The 22,733-nt window shown below is 38.8% G+C and overlaps 2 protein-coding genes across 3 annotated transcripts in view; both read left to right on the forward strand.

Moving 5' to 3' along the window:
• The window catches only part of LOC130905559 (collagen alpha-1(XXVII) chain B-like), a 136,675-nt gene extending 123,145 nt beyond the window's left edge, over nucleotides 1-13,530 (forward strand). For both annotated transcript variants that reach the window (XM_057819087.1, XM_057819088.1), the window contains 14 exons: nucleotides 998-1,105; nucleotides 2,360-2,467; nucleotides 2,537-2,590; nucleotides 2,658-2,720; nucleotides 2,801-2,854; nucleotides 5,453-5,488; nucleotides 5,575-5,592; nucleotides 5,672-5,707; nucleotides 5,778-5,804; nucleotides 5,863-5,913; nucleotides 5,981-6,149; nucleotides 6,220-6,329; nucleotides 6,447-6,668; nucleotides 11,872-13,530. In XM_057819087.1, coding sequence (XP_057675070.1) covers nucleotides 998-1,105; nucleotides 2,360-2,467; nucleotides 2,537-2,590; nucleotides 2,658-2,720; nucleotides 2,801-2,854; nucleotides 5,453-5,488; nucleotides 5,575-5,592; nucleotides 5,672-5,707; nucleotides 5,778-5,804; nucleotides 5,863-5,913; nucleotides 5,981-6,149; nucleotides 6,220-6,329; nucleotides 6,447-6,668; nucleotides 11,872-12,006 — 1,191 coding nt within the window. In that variant the 3' untranslated portion in view covers nucleotides 12,007-13,530. The remainder of the gene's footprint in view (nucleotides 1-997; nucleotides 1,106-2,359; nucleotides 2,468-2,536; nucleotides 2,591-2,657; nucleotides 2,721-2,800; nucleotides 2,855-5,452; nucleotides 5,489-5,574; nucleotides 5,593-5,671; nucleotides 5,708-5,777; nucleotides 5,805-5,862; nucleotides 5,914-5,980; nucleotides 6,150-6,219; nucleotides 6,330-6,446; nucleotides 6,669-11,871) is intronic.
• Nucleotides 13,531-17,173: 3,643 nt separating this feature from the next.
• The window catches only part of cdk5rap2 (CDK5 regulatory subunit associated protein 2), an 86,115-nt gene continuing 80,555 nt past the window's right edge, over nucleotides 17,174-22,733 (forward strand). Inside the window, exon 1 of the mRNA XM_057819077.1 lies at nucleotides 17,174-17,366. Within this exon, the coding sequence (XP_057675060.1) occupies nucleotides 17,314-17,366 (53 nt within the window). The 5' untranslated portion in view covers nucleotides 17,174-17,313. The remainder of the gene's footprint in view (nucleotides 17,367-22,733) is intronic.

A 22,733-nucleotide genomic window follows, 5' to 3' on the forward strand; every position in this document is an offset into this window, starting at 1 on the left:
TTTTACATTAAAAAAATAATAATAATAATTAACGGCACACAACACAATGAGTTACTATAGCACACTACAACCAATGTTTAACAAGTTAAACAAGTCGGTGCCTTTGAAAGGTAGTAGTCTCAAGCTCCTCTGGCAAGTTCAAAGTACCTCCCTTGTCACTCATCGTTAACGTTAACAAGCTGCACTTGCCTGGTGAGAAAGAAAAGCATCAGGAGGGAGAGCGAGAGGCTGTCCGTGAACCGATGGGACATCTGTAAAAAATCCTGTATTTATTTATTTTTATATTGAAAAAAAATCCACGATGGACTGCAGGCGCGATGTCTGAAGAGCGAAGTAGCGGGGATATCTGTATATATTCCTAAAAAATTTAAAAGTTAAGAAAATATAGAGTAAAAGCTGCCCATTAGCGAGCAAAAAAAACTGGAAAAAAAATGGGCCGTGGGGGCGAAAAACAAGGGATCACGGTATAATACGCATCGGATTTTTGTCTTATGAGACAATTGAAGGCTTTTGGGTACGACTTATACAATGGAAAATACTCTATATGTACTGTCCACAAAAGTTATTATCCGTGTCCAAGCAGCTGGACACGACTGATAAAAAAAAAAAAAAAAATTTTTAAATGGGCTGTGGGGGCGCTTCTTCGTAGTGCTTCACTTTTCACAAGGGGTTCTGGTCCCCATTAACCGGGAAAAACGAGGGATCACGGTATAAGACGCATTGGATTTTTGTCTTTTGAGATAATTGAAGGATTTTAGGTACGACATATTGTGGAAAATATGCTATATATAGCTAATATTAAAAAAAAAAATGAATGACCAAAAATAATCACTTGCTAAAGGTCTTAAGTGCCAACTCTTGAATGACTGTCAACTTTTTTATGTTGATGTTTTCATAAAAATGAGCAGCAACTATAATTCTTCAAAGCACCTTTTTTCCTGTTGGATGCAGTGGAGCACTGTCACACTTGCCCTTAACTCATTGAAATTGTGTCCAGGGAGAACAGGGAAACGACGGCGAGACGGGCATCCCGGGTAAAGCTGGTTCTCGTGGCAAAACCGGTGTTACGGGACTCCCGGGAAATCAGGGAGCCTTTGGACCTAAGGTAAGACACTTCGACTATAGCTGTAAAGATAATTTTAAAGATGAACATTAAACGTACAACATTAACATTAAACATAAAATTCTATTGTTGTTTAGAAACAGGCTGTCAAAATCGAGAACAAATTTGAACGGGAATATGCTTACATTAGCTGGTTAGCTTAGCTACATGGGTTTTAAATTTGAAAAAAAAAAAAAAGATTATCTACTGCCGGAGGGTTGAATTTGGTGAATCCACATTTGAAAGTCCTGGGTTTCAGTGGAGAACCACTCTAAGGCTACGTTCAAACTACAGGTCTTAATGCACGAATCCGATTTTTTCGTGTTTTTCCGACTCGAGTGAGGCATTAACTTGACGGTCTGAACGTGACAAGTCGCATAGAACAGGACCATTTCAAATCCGATCTGGGTCACTTTCGTATGTGGTCTAAATCCGATCTGGGCCACATTTTTCCAGACTGTCGCGGCGGTCTGTACTGTCCAGTCCCGCAAATCGGATTTCATGCAGCAATTACGTCATCAAATAGCGAGAGAGTCGTTACCGTAGCGATGCACCTGTGCGTTATTAGCGCCTAGCTTGCAGTGAACAGGGCTTTTGAGGAAGGGCTGAGCTTGACAACAGTCATAAAAAATAAAAATGGGTTGAGGATAAGCCTGAGAATGCTCAGTTTTCTCTCTGTTCCAAGTGAGCAATATTTCAACATTGCCTCCACGGCCGAGAGTCGGGACAAACTGCCCGTATGTGTGTGTGACGTGCACGGACAGTGCGTGCATGCTATCGATCCATATAAACTTTGAATATAAGCCTAAACGGGGATTATTTATGTCTGTTATTTGTGTCCACCTTTTGAAAAGCAAAATATGATATCCCTGGAATGACGGATGACGTCTGTCATTTGTTTTGATGCTTCTGCGCATGCGGGTCTTCTTGCTTAGCGCGTGTCGGACTGCGAATTAGTGCGCATGCGTAATACTTGAACGGTCTCAATGGATAAAGGCAGTCTGAACGGGCACGCCAAAAAAACGGATATGACAAAAAATCGGATTCGTGCATTAAGACCTGTAGTATGAACGTAGCCTAATAGAGGTCTGTCACTCTCAACGAGCGCATCTGTCTCCACATTTCAGTATTTACGTGATGAGATGTTGATCGGATTGATGTGATTGAACAAAAATGAGTTGTTCACAGCCAGTCTGAAACCACAAAGGCACTTTACGTCCAAATTAAAAGTTCAACATGCTGGTCTTTTATGTCCAGGGGGAACGAGGTCTTCGCGGACAGAGCGGACCTCCAGGCAAAAGAGGCTTTCGGGGTGGAATGGGACTTCCCGGGACGCCGGGAGAAGCCGGTCCCAAAGGACAACCTGTGAGTCTCATCGCAGAAAATGGATTAAGTACAACTACCGATTTATAAAAATACTGAATTCTCATCCAGGGTGACGTCGGGGAATCCGGTTTTCCTGGAGTTTTCGGAGTTTTTGGTCCAAAGGTATGGGGGATATCACGTTTGTGGTTCAGCGTGAAATTTTAACTGCTTATCTCTTTGTTGTTTTCAGGGTCCTCCTGGAGACTTGGGTCCCAAGGGCATACGAGGACCAAAAGGGCCTCAAGGCGCGACGGTAGGAAGATGAGAACAAGATGAAATGGAAGTCTTCCTCTGTCTTTTAGTCTTTGGTTGAACGCATTTTCTCCACTTCAGGGAAGGAGTGGTGTCGTGGGCCCAGCGGGAATTATCGGCCCTAGCGGAAACGCGGTACGTAAGACGCAAAATCATCATCCGATCAAAGACAATTTAGTATTTTGTCGCATCTTTCGTAAACAATCATTTACCAGGCAATTGTATGAGTCACTATGATCCAAGTCACAAGTACCGTATTTTCGCGACCGTAGGGCGCACAGTGTTAAAAGGTGCAGGCTCATTTTTGGGTGATATTTTTATATTTAACACACACACAAGGCACACCGCATTAATGAGCGCATGAATAACCTAAGCTAGCATGTGCGCTAACATGCATGTTCTTTTTATTAAAAGGCAGTGGGAGCAAAAAGAATTTAACAAAGTACTCCAATGAATCTCAATCAATACACAAATCCATCAAAGTCCTCATCTTCTTTATCTGAATTGAACAGCTGGGCTAGGTCTGCATCAAACACGGCAGGTTCGCTTCCCATGTTGTTCACCATAACGCGCATACTCGATCTCTATAGCTACTGGGGGCACACCCCCTATCACATGCAGCCTTATCCCTTTAAGGTTCTCATGCCGCTCTAACTTACGTCCACCTTTTCAAAAACTGGTCAGTCAGACAGAAATATTTCAATACTTGGTCCACACAATAGGGGCACAACATTATTAGGCACACTGTCCAGGTAAGTCCCAAGTCTTACCTGTTGTTGTGGAGTCTAGTCACAAAGTTATGTCGAGTCGAGTCGAGTCACGAGGTTGTGGTCGAGTCGAGTCACGAGGTTGTGGGCGAGTCGAGTCAAGATGGTGTGGGCGAGTCGAGTCACGAGGTTGTGGGCGAGTCACGAGATTGTGGGCGAGTCGAGTCATGAGGTTGTGAGCGAGTCGAGTCGAGGTCGTGGTCGAATCGAGTCACGAGGTTGTGGGCGAGTTGAGTCACAAGGTTCTGGGCGAGTCGAGTTGAGTCACAAGGTTGTGGGCAAGTCGAGTTGAATCACAAGGTTGCAGGCGAGTCAAGTCACGAGGTTGCGGGCAAGTCAAGTCGAGTCACGAGGTTGCGGACAAGTCGAGTCGAGTCACGAGTAGGGTTGTTCCGATCATGTTTTTTTGCTCCCGATCCGATCCCGATCGTTTTAGTTTGAGTATCTGCTAATCCCGATATTTCCTGATCCGATTGCTTTTTTTTGCTCCCGATTCAATTCCAATCATTCCCGATAATTTTTCCCGATCATATACATTTTGGCAATGCATTAAGATAAAAATGAATAAAACTCGGACGAATATATACATTCAACATACAATGCCTAAGTACTGTATTTGTTTATTATGACAATAAATCCTCAAGATGGCATTTACATTATTAATATTCTTTCTGTGAGAGGGATCCACGGATAGAAAGACTTGTGACTTTGTATATTGTGACTAAATATTGCCATCTAGTGTATTTGTTGAGCTTTCAGTAAATGATACTGTAGCCATGCCCAAATGCATGATGGGAAGTGGAACCATGACTGTGCGTAGTGTTACCAATTGATATATCTTCTCTGCGTTGGGAAATAAAATAAGGTGTTAAGAAAAAGATCAATTGCTACCTTGCTTCCCCACATTGCTTCCCATGATATTTCTAATCGTAGGGAGAGGGATTGTAAGGCTTTAGCCAATTAAAAAAAGGCTCCAAAGGCTGCCAAAATTCACTCTACTCATTTTACGCTGCCTTTTATCTCTCTATATAGGTAAAACGGCGCCATTACAGATTGAGCGCGACAATGCGTGAGTGGGTCGTGCAGTGCATGCATTAGTTGCGTTAACTAGTTTAACGTGATACATTTTTTTTTAAATTAATTACTGCCGTTATCGAGATAAATTTGATAACCCTACCTTAAGCTTAACTAAAGACTCTGGATGAGTGTAACATATTATGTCTGTAACGTTAAATACAATTAGAAAATGATTTAATTAAAAAAATATATATATATTTAAAAAAGGTATGGCCGATATTTTTTTGCCGATTCCGATACTTTGAAAACGACGTGATCGGACCCGATCGGGATGCCGATCGATCGGGACCTCTCCAGTCACGAGGTTGCGGGTAAGTCGAGTCGAGTCACGGGATTGTGGGCGAGTCGAGTCACGGGGTTGGTTCAAGTCGAGTCGAGTTTCGAGCTCAAGTCGAGCCGTGCCGAGTCAGAAGGTTGTAAAGACGAGTCGTGTCAAGTCAAAAGGTTGTCAAGTTGAGTCACAGGTTAGTCAAGGCCTTCACCATTGTTCCTCAGCCCACCCACAAAGCACTCAGGTTTATCTTTGAGGAAAACCTTACTGTCAATGTAAAAAAAAAAAACAATGCAGTATAGTCTACAGGAAAATAACTAGCATTAAGGTGTTCATTTATCTATTCCAACGTTACATATCATCTTCAGACCGAGGTATATAGGAAAGATTCAAGAAATAACTCAAGTTTCGAGTCATTGTCTTACGAGGCAAGTCGAGTATCGAGTTATTGCCTCACAAGTCTAGTGGAGTCTGGTATCGAGTTATTCCCCCACTAGTCGATTCTAGTTCGAGTCTGTGTTTTTTTTCTGTGTCGAGTTGGAAGTCATCAAATTTGCGACTCGACTCGAGTCCAATTTTTTATCATTTACACTCAACAAATATCATGTTTGTTTCCAGGGCCCTAGAGGAGAGAAAGGCAACCGTGGTGCAATGGTAATGATCTTTCTCACGAAACCGTCCTACTTCGTGTTCTAAAAAGTCACCTCTGACATTTTTTTTCTTGTATTTCCCCCACGTAGGGAGTCCAAGGACCTCGGGTATGTTCTACTTACTTTTCAGTTGATATTTCATGTTCACTTTGAGGATCAAACCTTATGTGGTTGTTGTCTCTGTCAGGGAGCTCCCGGACCTCGCGGACGTCGCGGACCACCGGTGAGCTGTTTAAATTCATTTCAAACCAATGATTTTGGTCTTCATTTTGGGTGTTTTTGCTTCCTTCTAGGGTCCCATTCGAGTCCCTCCATCCTTTGTAAGTCAACATTCTGACAAGTGATAAGCAAAGGAAACTTGACTGCTTTTCTCTTTAGAAAGAGGACGGTCTTTTGTATATGGATTCACACAGCCATTTGAGGAATGAGGTTCGTGAGTAATATCGAGCGTGTGAAATTTCCAGAGCCTAACAGGCCGACTATTTCTTGTGGTTAGAATAAGCTAGTGATGGACCTGCCCATGCTGGACCAGGGCGCAGAGATCTTCAAGACCCTCCACTACCTCACTAACCTGATCCAGAGCCTTAAGAACCCATTGGGCACCAGGGACAATCCTGCCCGCATCTGCAGGGACCTGCACAGCTGTGAACACAAGTTAAAAGACGGTATGTGAGGTCGTTCCTCAAAGACGAGGAAATGTTCCACAACTTGTTGTTCTCCGCGTCACCATTTCAGGCACTTACTGGATCGACCCCAACCTCGGCTGCACATCCGACACCGTTGAAGTCTCCTGCAACTTTACGGGTGGCGGACAGACTTGCCTGAAACCAATAACTGTTTCCAAGGTACAGGAAGACATTCCACAGTTGAATGTACTGTAGAGCAGGGTTGTCAAAAATGCGAAAAATACAGCACTTGATTTACTGGGAGTATTTCTCCCTATTTTGGTTGTTTATTTGCAGCCGGCAGTCAACGTAGGCCGCGTGCAGATGAACTTTCTCCACCTGCTGAGTGCCGAGGCAGTCCAGCACGTGACCATCCACTGCCTGAACGTCTCCGTCTGGACCACCTTCCAACATTCGCCGGTTTCCCGGGAATCCTCGGTGGCATTCAAGGCATGGACCGGCGAGGTGTTTGAGGTCGGCGGAGAGCTGGAGCCCTACGTGGAAGAGGATTCTTGCTGGGTATGTTCACATTTGTCACCTGGCATTAGCAAAAAAAAAACGGAGAGGTTCCCTGATAAAAGGCAAAAGAAAAATGGTGAACCTCTTTTATCCATGAAAAGTTACATCAGCATGTAAATTGAATTTTGCCAAAGGTACAACACTGAACAACAGAAATCACCCCAGAAGCAATCACTCATTTCTTCAGTGTTTTCGAAAATAAACTATTCTGAAAATGTCCATGGTAAGGTTAACCCTCCCAGTCAAAACAGATTGGTCCCCCGTTAGATTTAGGACAGAATATCTCAGTACGAAACGTCACGATACACATCAAGTTCGGATAAAAAATGGATCTTGAGATATACACTGGAAGCACTGCTACATGACTTGGGCGAAATAGCTCATGAATATTTTAGTCAACATAAGTTTATTTGGATTTGTAGTGTAGTGGTGGTTCATTTGCTCTATGGCGCTATCAAGCCCAAGAGGCCAACAGTGTTAAGAATTCTATGGTTATTTGTTTAACAAAAATAAATGAATGTGCTTGTGTTAACTATAAGAACAAAGTGCAACAAGTGACATAAGAATCATTTGTTATTCATTTTTATTTGTGTCAAATTTGCGGCCTGCAGGTCAGACGCAGCCCACCAGGGGTTACAATTTGGCCCGCGGGGTTTTTCTGCCTGACGGGCACGTTGTAGCTCATTCAGTACAGTACATACAGAATCACATGCTTATATTTTGACTAGGGCTGTCAAATGAATAAAATTTTTAATTGAGTTAATCACAGCTTAAAAATTAATTAATCGTAACTAATCGCAATTCAAACCATCTCTAAAATATGCCATATTTTGTATTAACATTCTTTCTGTGAAAGTGATCCACGGATAGAAACACTTGTAATTCTTAAAGGATAAATGTGAGTTTGTATATCTTGACTAAATATTGCCATCTAGTGTATTTGTTGAGCTTTCAGTAAATGATACTGTAGCGACTTAACGGTTTGGCCCAAATGCATGATGGGAAGTGGTGCAACCATGACTGTGTGTGGTGACTGCAAATGCTATATCTTCTCTGCGTTAGATTCAATACAGGGTGTTAAGAAAAAGACCAATTCCTAATATTCCTCCCCATGTCGCTTCCCCCAGTAATTACAGTTGTTGTGGGAAAGATGTCAAAGGTTTTGCCAATTAAAAGCACGGCCCTAATGAATGCTTGTATCTACTCCACTCGTGTGATGCTGCCTTTTAGCTTTGTATATAAGTAAAACGGCGCCATTGTAGGCTGTTTGCGGCAATGCGTGAGTGGCTCGTCCCGCGCATGCGTTAATTGCGTTAAATATTTTAACGTGATTAATTTAAGAAATTAATTACCGGCCATTAACTCGATAAAATTGACAGCCCTAATTTTGACATTGCCACCGCAAAACCGGAGATTTGAGCACCACTGTATTTGACTCCCTTTTGTGTCCTCAGTCACATGCGTTCATTTGTCCCTCCCCTGTCAAAATTGAATTGACATCTAACGTGAATGCTCATATTTCAGTGCCGTTGAAGGCGCTAATAATCCAATCCATTTTGTTCATTTCTTCATTCATTGCTTCCCGTCTAAATGCAATTGAAATCAATTCAAATCAATGAATCATAGGCAGAATTTGACTTTTGGGGCAGGGGGGCACAACATGCTGATGACCCCAAAACGCAGTGTAAGCAATAAAATTAACTTACAAGAATATTTATAATAATAATAAGTTGACAATGAGCGTTTTTTTTGGTTTCCCATTATTCTTGAGGGGAATTCTAAATCAGGCTGCTTAGGCAACACTTTTTGCCAAGATTGTCATCCATTGATTATGATACGCCTGCCGGTGTCGTGCCAATGTAGTTACCCCAGTCAAAAATAGTATCCCCTGGGCAAAAAAAAAAATTTCAATCAAAAGAAAAAAAATCATTTGAAAAGTAAGACTGCCCTCCCCTAATTTTTTTTTTTTTTTTTTTTTTTGGAAAAATATATGCAAAGCAAATGCCCGTCTATGGTGCTAGTCACATGATCTGTTCGAAAAATAATTTTGACCCATTATAAAAAATATTTTTTTTGTTCATTTTATTCATTTTTGTTGCAATTTTATTGCTTTACAACTTATATATATATATATATATATATATATACAGTGCCTTGCAAAAGTATTCGGCCCCCTTGAACCTTGCAACCTTTCGCCACATTTCAGGCTTCAAACATAAAGATATAAAATTTTAACTTTTTGTCAAGAATCAACAACAAGTGGGACACAATCGTGAAGTGGAACTAAATTTATTGGATAATTTAAACTTTTTTAACAAATAAAAAACTGAAAAGTGTGGCGTGCAATATTATTCGGCCCCCTTGCGTTAATACTTTGTAGCACCACCTTTTGCTCCAATTACAGCTGCAAGTCGCTTGGGGTATGTTTCTATCAGTTTTGCACATCAAGAGACTGACATTCTTGCCCATTCTTCCTTGCAAAACAGCTCGAGCTCAGTGAGGTTGGATGGAGAGTGTTTGTGAACAGCAGTCTTCAGCTCTTTTCACAGATTCTCGATTGGATTCAGGTCTGGACTTTGACTTGGCCATTCTAACACCTGGATACATTTATTTTTGAACCATTGTATTGTAGATTTGGCTTTATGTTTTGGATCATTGTCCTGTTGGAAGATAAATCTCCATCCCAGTCTCAGGTCTTGTGCAGATACCAACAGGTTTTCTTCCAGAATGTTCCTGTATTTGGCTGCATCCATCTTCCCGTCAATTTTAACCATCTTCCCTGTCCCTGCTGAAGAAAAGCAGGCCCAAACCATGATGCTGCCACCACCATGTTTGACAGTGGGGATGGTGTGTTCAGGGTGATGAGCTGTGTTGCTTTTACGCCAAACATATCGTTTTGCATTGTGGCCAAAAAGTTCAATTTTGGTTTCATCTGACCAGAGCACCTTGTTCCACATGTTTGGTGTGTCTCCCAGGTGGCTTGTGGCAAACTTTAAACGAGACTTTTTATGGATATCTTTGAGAAATGGCTTTCTTCTTGCCACTCTTCCGTAAAGGCCAGATTTGTGCAGTGTACGACTGATTGTTGTCCTATGGACAGACTCTCCTACCTCAGCTGTAGATCTCTGCAGTTCATCCAGAGTGATCATGGGCCTCTTGGCTGCATCTCTGATCAGTTTTCTCCTTGTTTGAGAAGAAAGTTTGGAAGGACGGCCGGGTCTTGGTAGATTTGCAGTGGTCTGATGCTCCTTCCATTTCAATATGAAGGCTTGCACAGTGCTCCTTGAGATGTTTAAAGCTTGGGAAATCTTTTTGTATCCAAATCCGGCTTTAAACTTCTCCACAACAGTATCTCGGACCTGCCTGGTGTGTTCCTTGGTTTTCATAATGCTCTCTGCACTTTAAACAGAACCCTGAGACTATCACAGAGCAGGTGCATTTATACGGAGACTTGATTACACACAGGTGGATTCTATTTATCATCATCGGTCATTTAGGACAACATTGGATCATTCAGAGATCCTCACTGAACTTCTGGAGTGAGTTTGCTGCACTGAAAGTAAAGGGGCCGAATAATATTGCACGCCCCACTTTTCAGTTTTTTATTTGTTAAAAAAGTTTGAATTATCCAATTAATGTTGTTCCACTTCACGATTGTGTCCCACTTGTTGTTGATTCTTGACAAAAAAATTAAATTTCATATCTTTATGTTTGAAGCCTGAAATGTGGCGAAAGGTTGCAAGATTCAAGGGGGCCGAATACTTTTGCAAGGCACTGTATATATATATATATATATGTAGGAAAGTCAATTTCATGCAATGACACTTTTCGGCCACCAAGGGGGGTTGCCCCCCCCTTAAAATCCGCTTATGCAATGAGTTAAAAGAAGTGACCCAAAAATCCCCCAAAACCAACAGGAAGTGACCCAAAATCAACATGAAGTAACCTGGAAATGCCCCTAAATCAACAGGAAGTGACCAATGAACAGGAAGTGGCCTGAAAATACCTTAAAATCAACAGCAAATAATTAATAATGATACATTTTATTTCTAGAGTGCTTTTCATGACATGCAAAGACGCTTCACAAGAAAGATGGGAACACAATAGCTCAACAACAGTGACAAAAAAACAATCATAAAATTATATTAAAAGCAGGATAAAAGTTAATGAAAAATTAAGAGGTCAAGAAAGGAACTGAGATAAGGATCATGGTGGGTAAGAAAGCGTAAACAGGTGTGTTTTGAATCTGGATTTGAAAAGTGAGAGGGTAGATATATTGCGAAGATTGAGGCGTAGGGAGTTCCAGAGCTGGGGGGCACAGTGACTAAAAGCTCTGGAACAGAAGGTGACGAGACGGACACAGGGGACCCAAAGGTGGAGGATAGAGGACGAGCGAAGTGAAGTGGGGGGTGGTCAATACAGAGGGGATTGCATAGGTCGGGAGGGGCCAGGCCATGAAGTGCTTTGAATGTTACAAGGATCTTGTAGTTGATTCTTTGTTTGACTGGGAGCCAGTGAAGTTGACGGAAGATGGGGGTGATGTGGTGTGTGGTGGGGGTCTGAGTGATGAGGGTCCGAGTGATAAGGCGTGCTGCTAAGTTGTGGAGGAGCTGCAGTTTCTGGAGGGACTTATTTGGGAGACCGAAGAAAAGTTAGTTACAGTAATCAAGCCGGGAAGTGACTAGACTACAGGCAAATTATCCAAAATGTATAGGAAGTGACACTGATATGCCCTAAAATAACAAGGAAGTGACCCAAAATGAACTCTTAGGCTTACACTGACAACGACAGAAGTCCAATTGGCGTAAACTAGGAGGCCTGGCTGTGAATGCTTATATTTCAATTGCATTGAAGACGCTACACGTCAGATCCATTTGGACTGGGAGGATAATTCTTTCACAGCCAGAAATCATGACGACAGGCAATCGCCATCGCGTTTTGTGCCCACTTCATACTGTCGTGTGTACTACACTTGCATGTGCAACTGATACAAAAAACAAGTTTTAATTTGTTTCATTTATTTATTTAATTTTATTATTTTTTTATATCGTATCGTACTGTGACTCTGGCATTGTATCGTGAGTTTAAGCGTATCGTCCCATTCCTAATGTCTCCCGCCATCAATGGGATGTGAAGCTGATTTCTGACTGACTGCCATCACAGGTCAAATAGATTTGACAAAATACAACCCACGTGCTTGCAGATGAAAGACGGGCGCTGGCACCAAGCCCGATTTGTGCTCCGCTCCACGGACCCGTCCCTGCTCCCCGTCACCGACGTGCTGCGGCTCCCGGACACCGGCTACCACTTGGAGATGGGTCCCGTCTGCTTCAAGTGAGCCGGCCGGCATTCCCGCTTCTCACAAAGGGAGAGCAGGCAGAGTTCTTGCACTAATATCCTCTCAATAGCTTCTTCCTGCTCCTCCGTTCAACAAAAAGTCAAATGATTAGGCACACACCATTTCCCTGGAACATTTCCAAGTGAAGGGACGACTGGTGGGCCAATCCATTGGATTCTCCAGATTCGAAACGTAACTTATTTTTGCATTCCAAATCCATTTTGAAATCATACTAGAAAAAAAAAATAGAGAACAATGTATATATGTCTTGTTATTCATTGATATATGTTTATCCCATCTTCAAGTGCAATAGAAAAGGAGAAAATAATATTGCAGGTTGAATTTGATTTGATTTTGGTGCTCATCTCCTTCCAATAGGGGTTTATTTTTATGTTTTTTTTTTTTTTCTTGTTCAGGCTGAAATTACGTGTATTTATTATTAGTGTGGGCTCCGAAAGGGAGATTGTAAAACTCAGTGGTGTAAGAAAAGACTTATTATAGATGCCACTGATGTGAATATCTGCAGCTTTAGACAGAAAAAAAATATCCCAAAATATATGGAGCGTTTGTTGATATACATACGTATATATATATATAAATATAAATATTTAAAATAAAATAAAATAAAAAACATATTTGGGGGCGTGGGGTCATTTTTTTTCCATACAAATCCTTGTGGGCTGGCAGCGCCCACGCAATTTTAATGACTTAAACGTCTATTGCCGTCAATGAGTTAAGAAACAAATGAAATTAAGGTGCTAATCATATTGCTGTAATTACACCACTCTGCTCGCGTGCGTATTCTGTGGTTCATAGTGCAGGCTCGCTTGGATTCATTTCAAATTTTTTTTTTTTTTAAAGTATCCTTACACAGTCATTACAGGTTCAAATATTGTATTTTTGTTTTTGTACAAAGTTCCCCTTTCAGCAGCTGTGTATGTAATAGTCACCAAATAAACATGTTTGTTTGTGTATCGTGGATCCCTCTTTTTGCTAATTTAATTTTATTTAATTTGTTGAGCAGCAAATATATTTGTCAGATTTTGCAGAATATCTATACCATTATATATATATATATATATATATATATAAATACATATATAAATATATATATGTATGTTAGTTGGCCCAACTGGTCTTGGAGTATATATATAAATATATATATTTTTTTCTTTTTCATATGTGTACATTTTGGGTCGCCAGAGAACAAATTTATTGCAATATAAAAATGAAAATGTTTCTCTATAATAATCCACCGAGTACTGTATCAGGAAAAACAAAATGCCATTATGTGAATTGTGTTTGTGTTTCGCTTTTGTAATTGTGTTGTAACCATGAAAGCCAGTTGCCAAAACCTGACATTTTTGTGCACGACCATCAAGCAAAGGGTGAATATGGTTTTCCTTTTTGAATGCATATTTTGGGAATATATTAATATGGAGTGAAACTGTCTCACGCTGCAAACGTTATTGGTCTCTGCTCTCGACTTGGTGTTGCATTTGTTCAATAAATACTTTCAATTCACGCATTGCTGTCTATTTGAGGCATTTCTGACATAAAAGGTCTTCACAGCCCTGTTCAGATCACGTTTTCAGTGTTCAACAAAAAATTTGGAAGAAAATCCTTTCCCATCATTAATTTGACCCAACTTATTTAAGTTATTTGTAAAAAAAAAAAAAAAAATGAAGACAATATGTACATATACTGTAATTTTCAGACTATAAATCGCTACCTTTTTCCCCTCATTTTGAATCCTGCGGTTTATAGTCAGGTGCAGCTTATTTGTTAATTTATTTGGGTTAATAGCTGACACTTTATCTGACAGCGGTGTCATAAGACTGCCATAACACTGTCATAATTATATGACATTATCATGGGCATTAATGGATGGTTATGAAGGTGTCATTAAGTGTCATCCGGCAAATTATGACACTAACTCCCATTTATGTCCAGCTCGAAACTTTTACATCCATTCAAAAGGGAGATAATTTGTTGGATGACACAAAATGACATCTATCATAAGTATTCATTAATGCCCATGGCAGTGTCATGTCATAATAATGATGGCAGTCTGATGACGCCTCTGTCAAAGTGTTACCAAATTCTCTAACTAGCAATTAATGAAACAACTAGAACAGTAACTGAGGAAATAATTAGCACAGAACATGAATTTACATCTGTAGCGCTGCAATGCATGCTAGGAGGCACGTTGGATGACAACAGTGTTGACAGCAGGGGTAGACTGTCTCCTCTAAGAGAACAGTAATTGGTGTAAATATCCCATAATACAGTGAGGACAGCTGCGGTTTATAGTCCAGTGCGGCTTATCTATGACCAAATGCCGTTTTCGTGTCAAATTTGGTGGCTGGCAGAAATGCAAAGAAAACTGCTTTTGGCAGTTATACATATAACACACAATAAAACATAACAGGTTTTTACAAATGCATTGCTCTACTGCATTACACTTACTGTAACAAGGCATACATGAGATACTAATTTTCATTCAAAATTGTATTTTTTTCAATGATGTGCAAAATAACAGTTAACAAAAACACCATAGTTACCCCAACCTCCATCTCTTCATTTTCATTTTCTCTCATTTCCTCACATCTAAATGCAAAACCTCAATTTTATCTACAGTACTTATAGGATGTACAGTACATTAAAATTGAAGATAATGTAAACATTGACTTATATATTATTTTTAAAGAAGTAACACTAACAAAAATAAGTAAAAATGACTTACATTATGCACAGTGAAATGGAATTATTTTCAAGATAATGCGAACATTGGCCTTTTTATATTATAAATGGTAATGGTAAATAGAGTTATAATTGAATAGCGCAGTCCATCTTTAAGGCCCTCAAAGCGCTTAACACTTTAAGGAAATAAATAAGGAGCCTAACATAGGTAAATGAACAAAAATAAGTCCAAATTAATTGACTATATTTCCAAATGCATCACATTTGAGACAAGCATTTCTGGACCTCATTGCTGTAAAACAATTTTGTTTAAAACCTTACTGTGTTAAATCTCACTTTAGTTATATTTGTTTTACCACAAGAACTGCGTGTAATGCTTAGCGTATCATTTATGATAAAAATTAGATAACATACTGTATATACAAATTATTATTTGTCAAAAAAAGTAAGGACCACATAAAGCCTTAAAAAAAAAAAATATATATATATATATATATATGTTCATTATTTCTGAGGTCAGGCCTTATAGGGCAAACTTATGGATGTTCTGAACTTTCCAATCAGAGCAAAAATAAAATAATAAAATAAATCTCTTCAACTCTTTCCTTTCTCATAAAAAGCTGATCAATTTTCGATTGCTTTGCCCTTTTTTTATCGCATTAATTCAACAAGCTTGTTCTTTTATTTATTTTGTTGTTGTCCTCAGAAACATGTGCATTTGAACCAATCAGAGCTAACTATCCATGCTGATCACATGTAAGTATGTCAGCCAATTCAACAGACAACTGGAGTCCAGGGTGGTTTGCGAGTCAACTGTCTCGTCGGACTCAGATACACACGCTGGGAATAATCCGTGGAATAAATAAATAACAAATATCAGTGGAAACGGATGACACTACACAATCACTTTATTAGACTTGTTGTGAACACTTGTGTATGTAAATCTGACGTAAGTAGATTGTTTTCTTCTTGGAGATGCATGTGCAATTAATAACATTTCAACTCTTGTTTTTGATATATTTAGTATTCACAGAGTATTTGTTGTAATTAGTTTATCTCAGGGCTGTCAAACGATTAAAATTTTTAATCGAGTTAATTACAGCTTAAAAATTAATTAATCGTAATTAATCGCAATTAATCGCAATTCAAACCATCTATAAAATATGCCATATTTTTCTGTAAATTATTGTTGGAATGGAAAAATAAGACACAAGATGGATATATACTGTACATTCAACATACGGTACATAAGGACTGTATTTGTTTATTATAACAATAAATCAACAAGATAGCATTAACATTATTAACATTCTGTTAAAGCGATCCATGGATAGAAAGACTTGTAGTTCTTAAAAGAAAAATGTGAGTACAAGTTATAGAAATTTTATATTAAAACCCCTCTTAATGTTTTTGTTTTAATAAAATTTGTAAAATATTCAATCAAAAAATAAACTAGTAGCCCGCCATTGTTGATGTCAATAATTACTTACACAATGCTCATGGGCGCTGAAGCCTATAAAATCAGTCGCACCCAAGCGCCAGCAGAGGGCGGCAAAACTCCATAAACACAACAAGTGAGCGTTTCACTGTACTGTCATTTAAATCTGTCTGAGCGGGACATCTGCGTTAATTGTGTCAAATATTTCAACATAATTAATTTTTTTAAATTAATTAATGCCCGTTAACGCGATAATTTTGACAGCCCTAATATATATATTATATAAGTTAAAAATGAACAATCACCCAGCTCGTTCCCTAAACGTCTCATCGGCATCTGCAAGAGTTTGCATGCCTTCTACTGGCTAACTCGGAACCTAAATCAGTAATTAATTTATGTAAGTAATCAGCCCTGAGACAAAAAAAAAATTTTTTTAATGAGATATCAGTCTCTGAGGATAAATGCATGTACATCCTCAGAATATACCTTCCAAATTTCATTATGATCCGTCCACGAAGAACGAAGGAGTAGCAATTTTAGTAGAAATGACAACAGGAACGAAGTAAGCGAGGTTTTGAGACCTCCCTACAGGCTGGTCTGGGAAGAAAATCTTGGGTTTATGCAATAACCTGGATTGAAAAGGGTGCACAGACATTCAGACTTTTGCAGCCTGACAGTGACGATAATTTAATGTAAGTCAAATTATTTATCTGACAGTTTGTTTTTCACTCGGTCGGCCACGACCGCCCAGACTTGTTTGTTTGAGCCAATAATTCGTTGCTAGTTACACGACGCTTTCCAGTGCCCACGAAAATTTGTGTTTTCTAAACTTGTACCTCTACTTATCATTAAATGTTCAAGAAAATATCATATCAAGGGTGGTTTTTTCCTTCCCTATAAAACATAAAATTTCGTTAAATCATTCTAATTCTATTTGATCGCCATGAAGTTCACCTTAAATTTTGTGCGGTTCAACAAAATCCGACGTTCTATGAACGCACCGCCAGTCTCCAACGTACACAACGGTGACGTTATCGTAGCATGATGGCGGTAGCCTGGAGTATTTTGAATCCCGTTGCGCTTTTCCTTCTTTAACGGGAACATTTCCCACAACATTAATGCCACGCAGCGGCTCGGGGAACGCAAACTAGCCAGCAAATACTGCCATGGATTCGGTAGTGGGCGAAGACCAGACGCTCCCCGTTGACTTCAACGGAAGGTAAGAAAAAAAAACAGGAAAAAAAGTCTGGAGCTTAGCTGCTAACGATTAGCACGTCTGGGCTCTGCCTTACTTTTGGGAGGCTTGTGAAGGGAACGCTAATATTGTGTAATCGAGTTGACAGGGCGCCGTCTATCAACTGGAGACATTGTGTATTTACTATGCCATGTATATTGAGCTATGATTCGTGCGCCACGTATGATCGATAGATACAGACAGTGCTTTTTATCAAATATAGCTTACCAGCCTGTAAATAACATATAGTGACTCAACATATAGCGTGTGTGCAGTGCATAATACTAACATTTCGTATGTTTTTCTTACTGCTGTTTTAAAGTGGAGCAATGCAGTTATTACTATGTGCCAAAAAGAAAATGTCAATCATACTGGGCCGGATACTGATTGGCTGGCGCCCTTGTGCATGACAGCGGAAGTAAGGCAAGGGCAGCGAGCTGCCACTATGTGCGCCAATTCATACGTCTTCCTAGCCGCCATATTGGATGTGATAGCGTGGTACGATCTGCTGGGGTTTGTTTTTTATTTTGCTATTCTCTTCACTCGAAGAAAAAATAAAGATGAGCTGTCCCAAGCCGGTCTCATAGTCTCACGCTCCCTCCCTCCCTCTCCCTGCTCTTTGTTCTTAAGAGAGTGAACTGGAGTTGCTTATTAAAGTAACCAATGACTTACAGACGGTTCAGCTTTGATCTTGCCAGAGAATCGACCTTCAAAGGGGCGCATAGGTCAATCATCGTTTAACTTGTTAAACAGTTGCTGTGGCAACTCATTGTGTGTAAGTGAGCAGCTGGAGCGGATTTGAGTGGAAACTCAATGAAGCATTTAATAAAGACAAGCCATAGACATCATAATTCTATTGACAGGTCAATTCGCCAAGCCACTGCACAAGTCCTTCAAGCAGGGGGCCACCCCACAATCCGCTTCAGTTATTCGCAGTCAGTCGCAGCAACACATGCAGCGATTCAACGCCGGATTTCGGATAAAAGTACAAAAGCTGTACCGCATACAAACAGGAAGGATTATCTTAGAAGTGATTTGTTCGCGTATTCAAGGTAATTAGTATATTTTTCATATCATGCATGCATTTTGAAACGTAAAAAAATCAAATGCTAAGTGTACTTTTTTTTTTTTTTTTTTTTTTTTTTTTTTTTTTTGCTTGTAACCAATAATCGAGACTTTTACGTCCATATCTATAAAGAATTCAGGGATTTAATCATTTATTCATAAGAATTTCAACGTAAAAAGCACTTTGTTGTAGTAAGGCGGCGCAACAGTGACTTGAAGAGGAGCAGCACATTCGACATATTTACGTAAAATAAATGCTAAATGCCGGTGTTTTTTTTTTTTTTTTTTTTGCTTTTAACCAAGAATCAAAACCGTTTTAAGTCCATTTTTATAAAGAATTCAGGGATTTAAGCATTTATTCACAAATTTCTCTACGTAAAAACCTCTTTTTTGTGGTTAGGCGGCGCCACAGTGACTTAAAGAGGAGCAGGACATTCGACATATTTATATAAAATAAATACTAAATGTCCGTTTTTTGTTGTTGTTTTTTTTCTGTGCTTTTCACCAAGAATAAGAGAAAGAGTGTTTTATGTCTATATCTATATAGAATTTAGGGATTGAAGCATTTATTCACAAAAATTTCTACGTAATAAGTAGGGCTGTCACAATTATCGTGTTAACGGGCGGTAATTAATTTTTTAAATTAATCACGTTAAAATATTTGATGCAATTAACGCACATGCCCCGCTCAAACAGAATAAAATGACAGCACAGTGTCATGTGCACTTGTTACTTGTGTTTTTTGGAGTTTTGTTGCCCTCGGTGGTGCTTGGGTGCGACTGATTTTATGGCTTTCAGCACCATGAGAATTGTGTAATTATTGACATCAACAATGGCGAGCTACTAGTTTATTTTTTGATTGAAAATTTTACAAGTTTTATTAAAATGAAAACATTAAGAGGGGTTTTAATATAAAATTTCTATAACTTGTACTAACATTTATCTTTTAAGAACTACAAGTCTTTCTATCCATGGATCGCTTTAACAGAATGTTAATGTTAATGCCATCTTGTTGATTTGTTGTTATAATAAACAAATACAGTACTTATGTACAGTATGTTGAATGTATATATCCGTCTTGTGTCTTATCTTTCCATTCCAAAAATAATTTACAGAAAAATATGGCATATTTTATAGATGGTTTGAATTGCGATTAATTACGATTAGCACATTCGACATATTTATGTAAAATAAATACTAAATGTCCGTTTTTTTTTTTTTTTTTTTTTTTTTTTTTTTTTGCTTTTAACCAAAAACCGAGACTGTTTTACGTCCATATCTATAAATAATTTAGGGATTTAAGCATTCATTCACAAGAATTTCAACGTAAAAAAGGTCCTTGTTGTGGTAAGGCGGCACCAGAGTGACTTAAAGAGGAGCAGCACATTCGACATATTTATGTAAAATAAAAGCTGAATGCCCGTTTTTTTTTTTGCCTTTAACCAAGAATCAAGACTGTTTTACTTCTATATCTATAAATAATTCAGGGATTTAAGCATTTATTCACAAGAATTTTCAATGTAAAAAGCTCTTTGTGTGTTTCCACTCGGTCAGCGTTGACGGAGAATGGCCCCGTGTCCCATCAATACCATTAAGTAGTCTATGGACAAGTATTTTTTTAAAATCCTTTTTTAAATGGATTCTTGTTTTAAAATAATTCTGTGGGACAGTGACATGTTTAAAACTTATAATTATTACATTTAAAGTGCTTAAAAACATTTATTAAAGTATATATCTACATAAGTTTTTTTAATTTTACTTTGGGGGAAAAAGGTAAAAAAAAAAAAAAAAACATGTCTGATATGTATCTCTTTCCAATGGAATAAATACATTGAACAAAAAAAATAGTAATTTTTTTTTTGGGGGGGCGCTACTTCGTGGTTTTTCACTTATCATTGGAAGCTCTGGTTCCCATTTACCGCAAAAAACGAAGGATCACTGAACTTTTCATCCCGGCTGCTAGATGTCACGGTATTGTTGCGGCCGCCACTGTAGCGTAGGCCAGCATCTATCGGTGCTGTGGTCTGATACTTTCTTTTTTTTGGGGGGGGGGGTCGTCAGGGTTGATAAATTAATTAATTGCAGACTTAATTTTTGAAGCTGCGGAATGAAGAATTGCTCTCTGCAGAATCAGGAATCTTCTCTGTGAAATCGGCGCTTTTTTGCCATCAATTTTTGGGGGAGACTAGTAATTTGATATTTGGAAATTCATCATAACTATTGCATTAAGAGCGGTAAACACTGGAAAAGGGTCTTCGGTTAACGAGTAAACAAGCAACTGCGGTTCTCCTACAGCTGATAGTCCAATCCTGACTGTTCTCTGCCCCACTCAATATGGAGGATAGGGTCCTTTAAGACAGGGCTGTCTATGTTTGTATGTCTACGCCTGCCGTCACAGTAACATCCACTGTGGTGCACTGGCTTGTCATGTTGCTTGTCAGCTTCCCGCTTACTCGCAACAACATGGGGAGTGTGTGCATTCCTGGTAGGTGAAATTGCCTTATTAGGCCTGCTGTAGTACTAAACTGATGCTGTTGTACTAGCTTATTGTCTTCTTTATAGCCTCAAAGATCCCTCCTACTGTAATCTAGTACAAGCATCCTTAACCTTGGCCTTAGGAGGACATCCAGGTGGCGAGCGCTTCGCCGGAGTAATCCAAGATGTTAGCCGATAGGCAAGACTTGAATTACGACAAATTGCCTCACATTGTGAACCGCTGGTGGAGATTCGGATAGGACAGCCGACTAGTTGTCAGTAGCCAGATGAAAAAGAGGAAGTCAGTGTTTTGCAGTTTCTTGTTTGCAGGGGTGTTTCTGCCAAAATGTGTCAATAACTGTGCATGTGCTGGGTCTGTTTTGCATTGGTGGTCTTTAATATGCAAGTGTGTATTTGTCAATGTTCTTTTTAGGTCTTTTTTTGTGTTTTTTAACCAGATGTGTCACATGCACTGGCACGCTTCCTCTACATCTGCTCAGGAAGTGTGTGACAGCTGACTTTTTTCAAAAGAGATCTAAGTAGTGCATTGAAATTTGATGGTAAATACCTGTAAGGTTTCTCTCAGAAGTTAAGCTGGGTGCAGCAACAACATGTGCACTGACAGTATACAGCAGATCATGAAATCTACAACTCGACAAAACTGCATTGGAACCAGGGTTTTATTTATTATTTTAATTTTGTCTTAGTCTTTTGGACGGAAATACTCATTAGAGTTATTTCAAAATGTGTTTGAGAAATTTAGTCTGGTTTTACGTAGTGCTGCAACGATTAATCGAGTAATTCGATTAGAAAAACGCTTAGAATCAAAGTATGCTGCTTTGAGGATTTGATTAATTAGTGGTGTTGCAATGGTTCATTTTGAAAGTGTTTGCATTTAATTTTATTCATTTGGGTGGATATGACCCAACTTCTCTAACATGGCTGGATCCAGCTTCTCCCTATTAAGACCAACATAAGGTTGTAAGTTTTTCTTTGAGCTAATGATTGTTTATGCATTTGTAGTTTAGTTTAGAGGTATATTCTGCAATCTTTTTGTGGAAATATGTGTTTGAACAATATAAAGTTAGCTTTTTATAGCATTTAAGCGCGCAGTCGTTTGCTATGCAAGTTAGCCAATTGTTCTTTTGTTTTACTTCAATCTCATTAATGAATTTTTTTTTACCGTTTGAGGCTAAGCTCAGGTATTTTAATTTATTTTTGAATGCATTTATTGCTCTTGTGAAATGAAAGGGCAATTCTGCATAGTTTGAAAAAAAAACTCAGGAATTGTATTTTGTATTCGCATTTAATGCTCTTTTGAAAGTGCAATCTTAGCAAGCTTTTGTTTTACGTCTCCTAAAATTTATTCAATCAATCAATCAAATTTATTTCTATAGCCCTTTATTTAAAAAAAAAAAAAAAAAAAAAAAAAACGAAAGGTCCTCAAAATGCTTTACAACAAAGACAAACATGGTTTGTGATAAATTAAAGCCAGGAAAGTACTATATTATGACATTAACAAAAACAACGCATCGCGATAAAAGTCAAAGTCTGCAACACATTAAATGTTCCTAATCCGATAACTCGATTATTCAAACTAACTAATGGCTAGATTAATCAAATACTTAAATAATCGATAGCTGCAGCCCCAGTTTTAGACAATGCGTACGCAAAATGTTTTTGTCCCCCAAAATTCTGAAGTTTTAGTCAAGAATAAATCAATAAATAAAGTTTTCCAACAATACAAGGACAAAACCGACTGGGTGATGATAATGTACACACTCGGCAAGAAAACAGTACATTTTCAATGAA

This window comes from Corythoichthys intestinalis, chromosome 17, assembly GCF_030265065.1.
Source record: "Corythoichthys intestinalis isolate RoL2023-P3 chromosome 17, ASM3026506v1, whole genome shotgun sequence".
In the NCBI taxonomy this organism is placed as follows: domain Eukaryota; kingdom Metazoa; phylum Chordata; class Actinopteri; order Syngnathiformes; family Syngnathidae; genus Corythoichthys; species Corythoichthys intestinalis.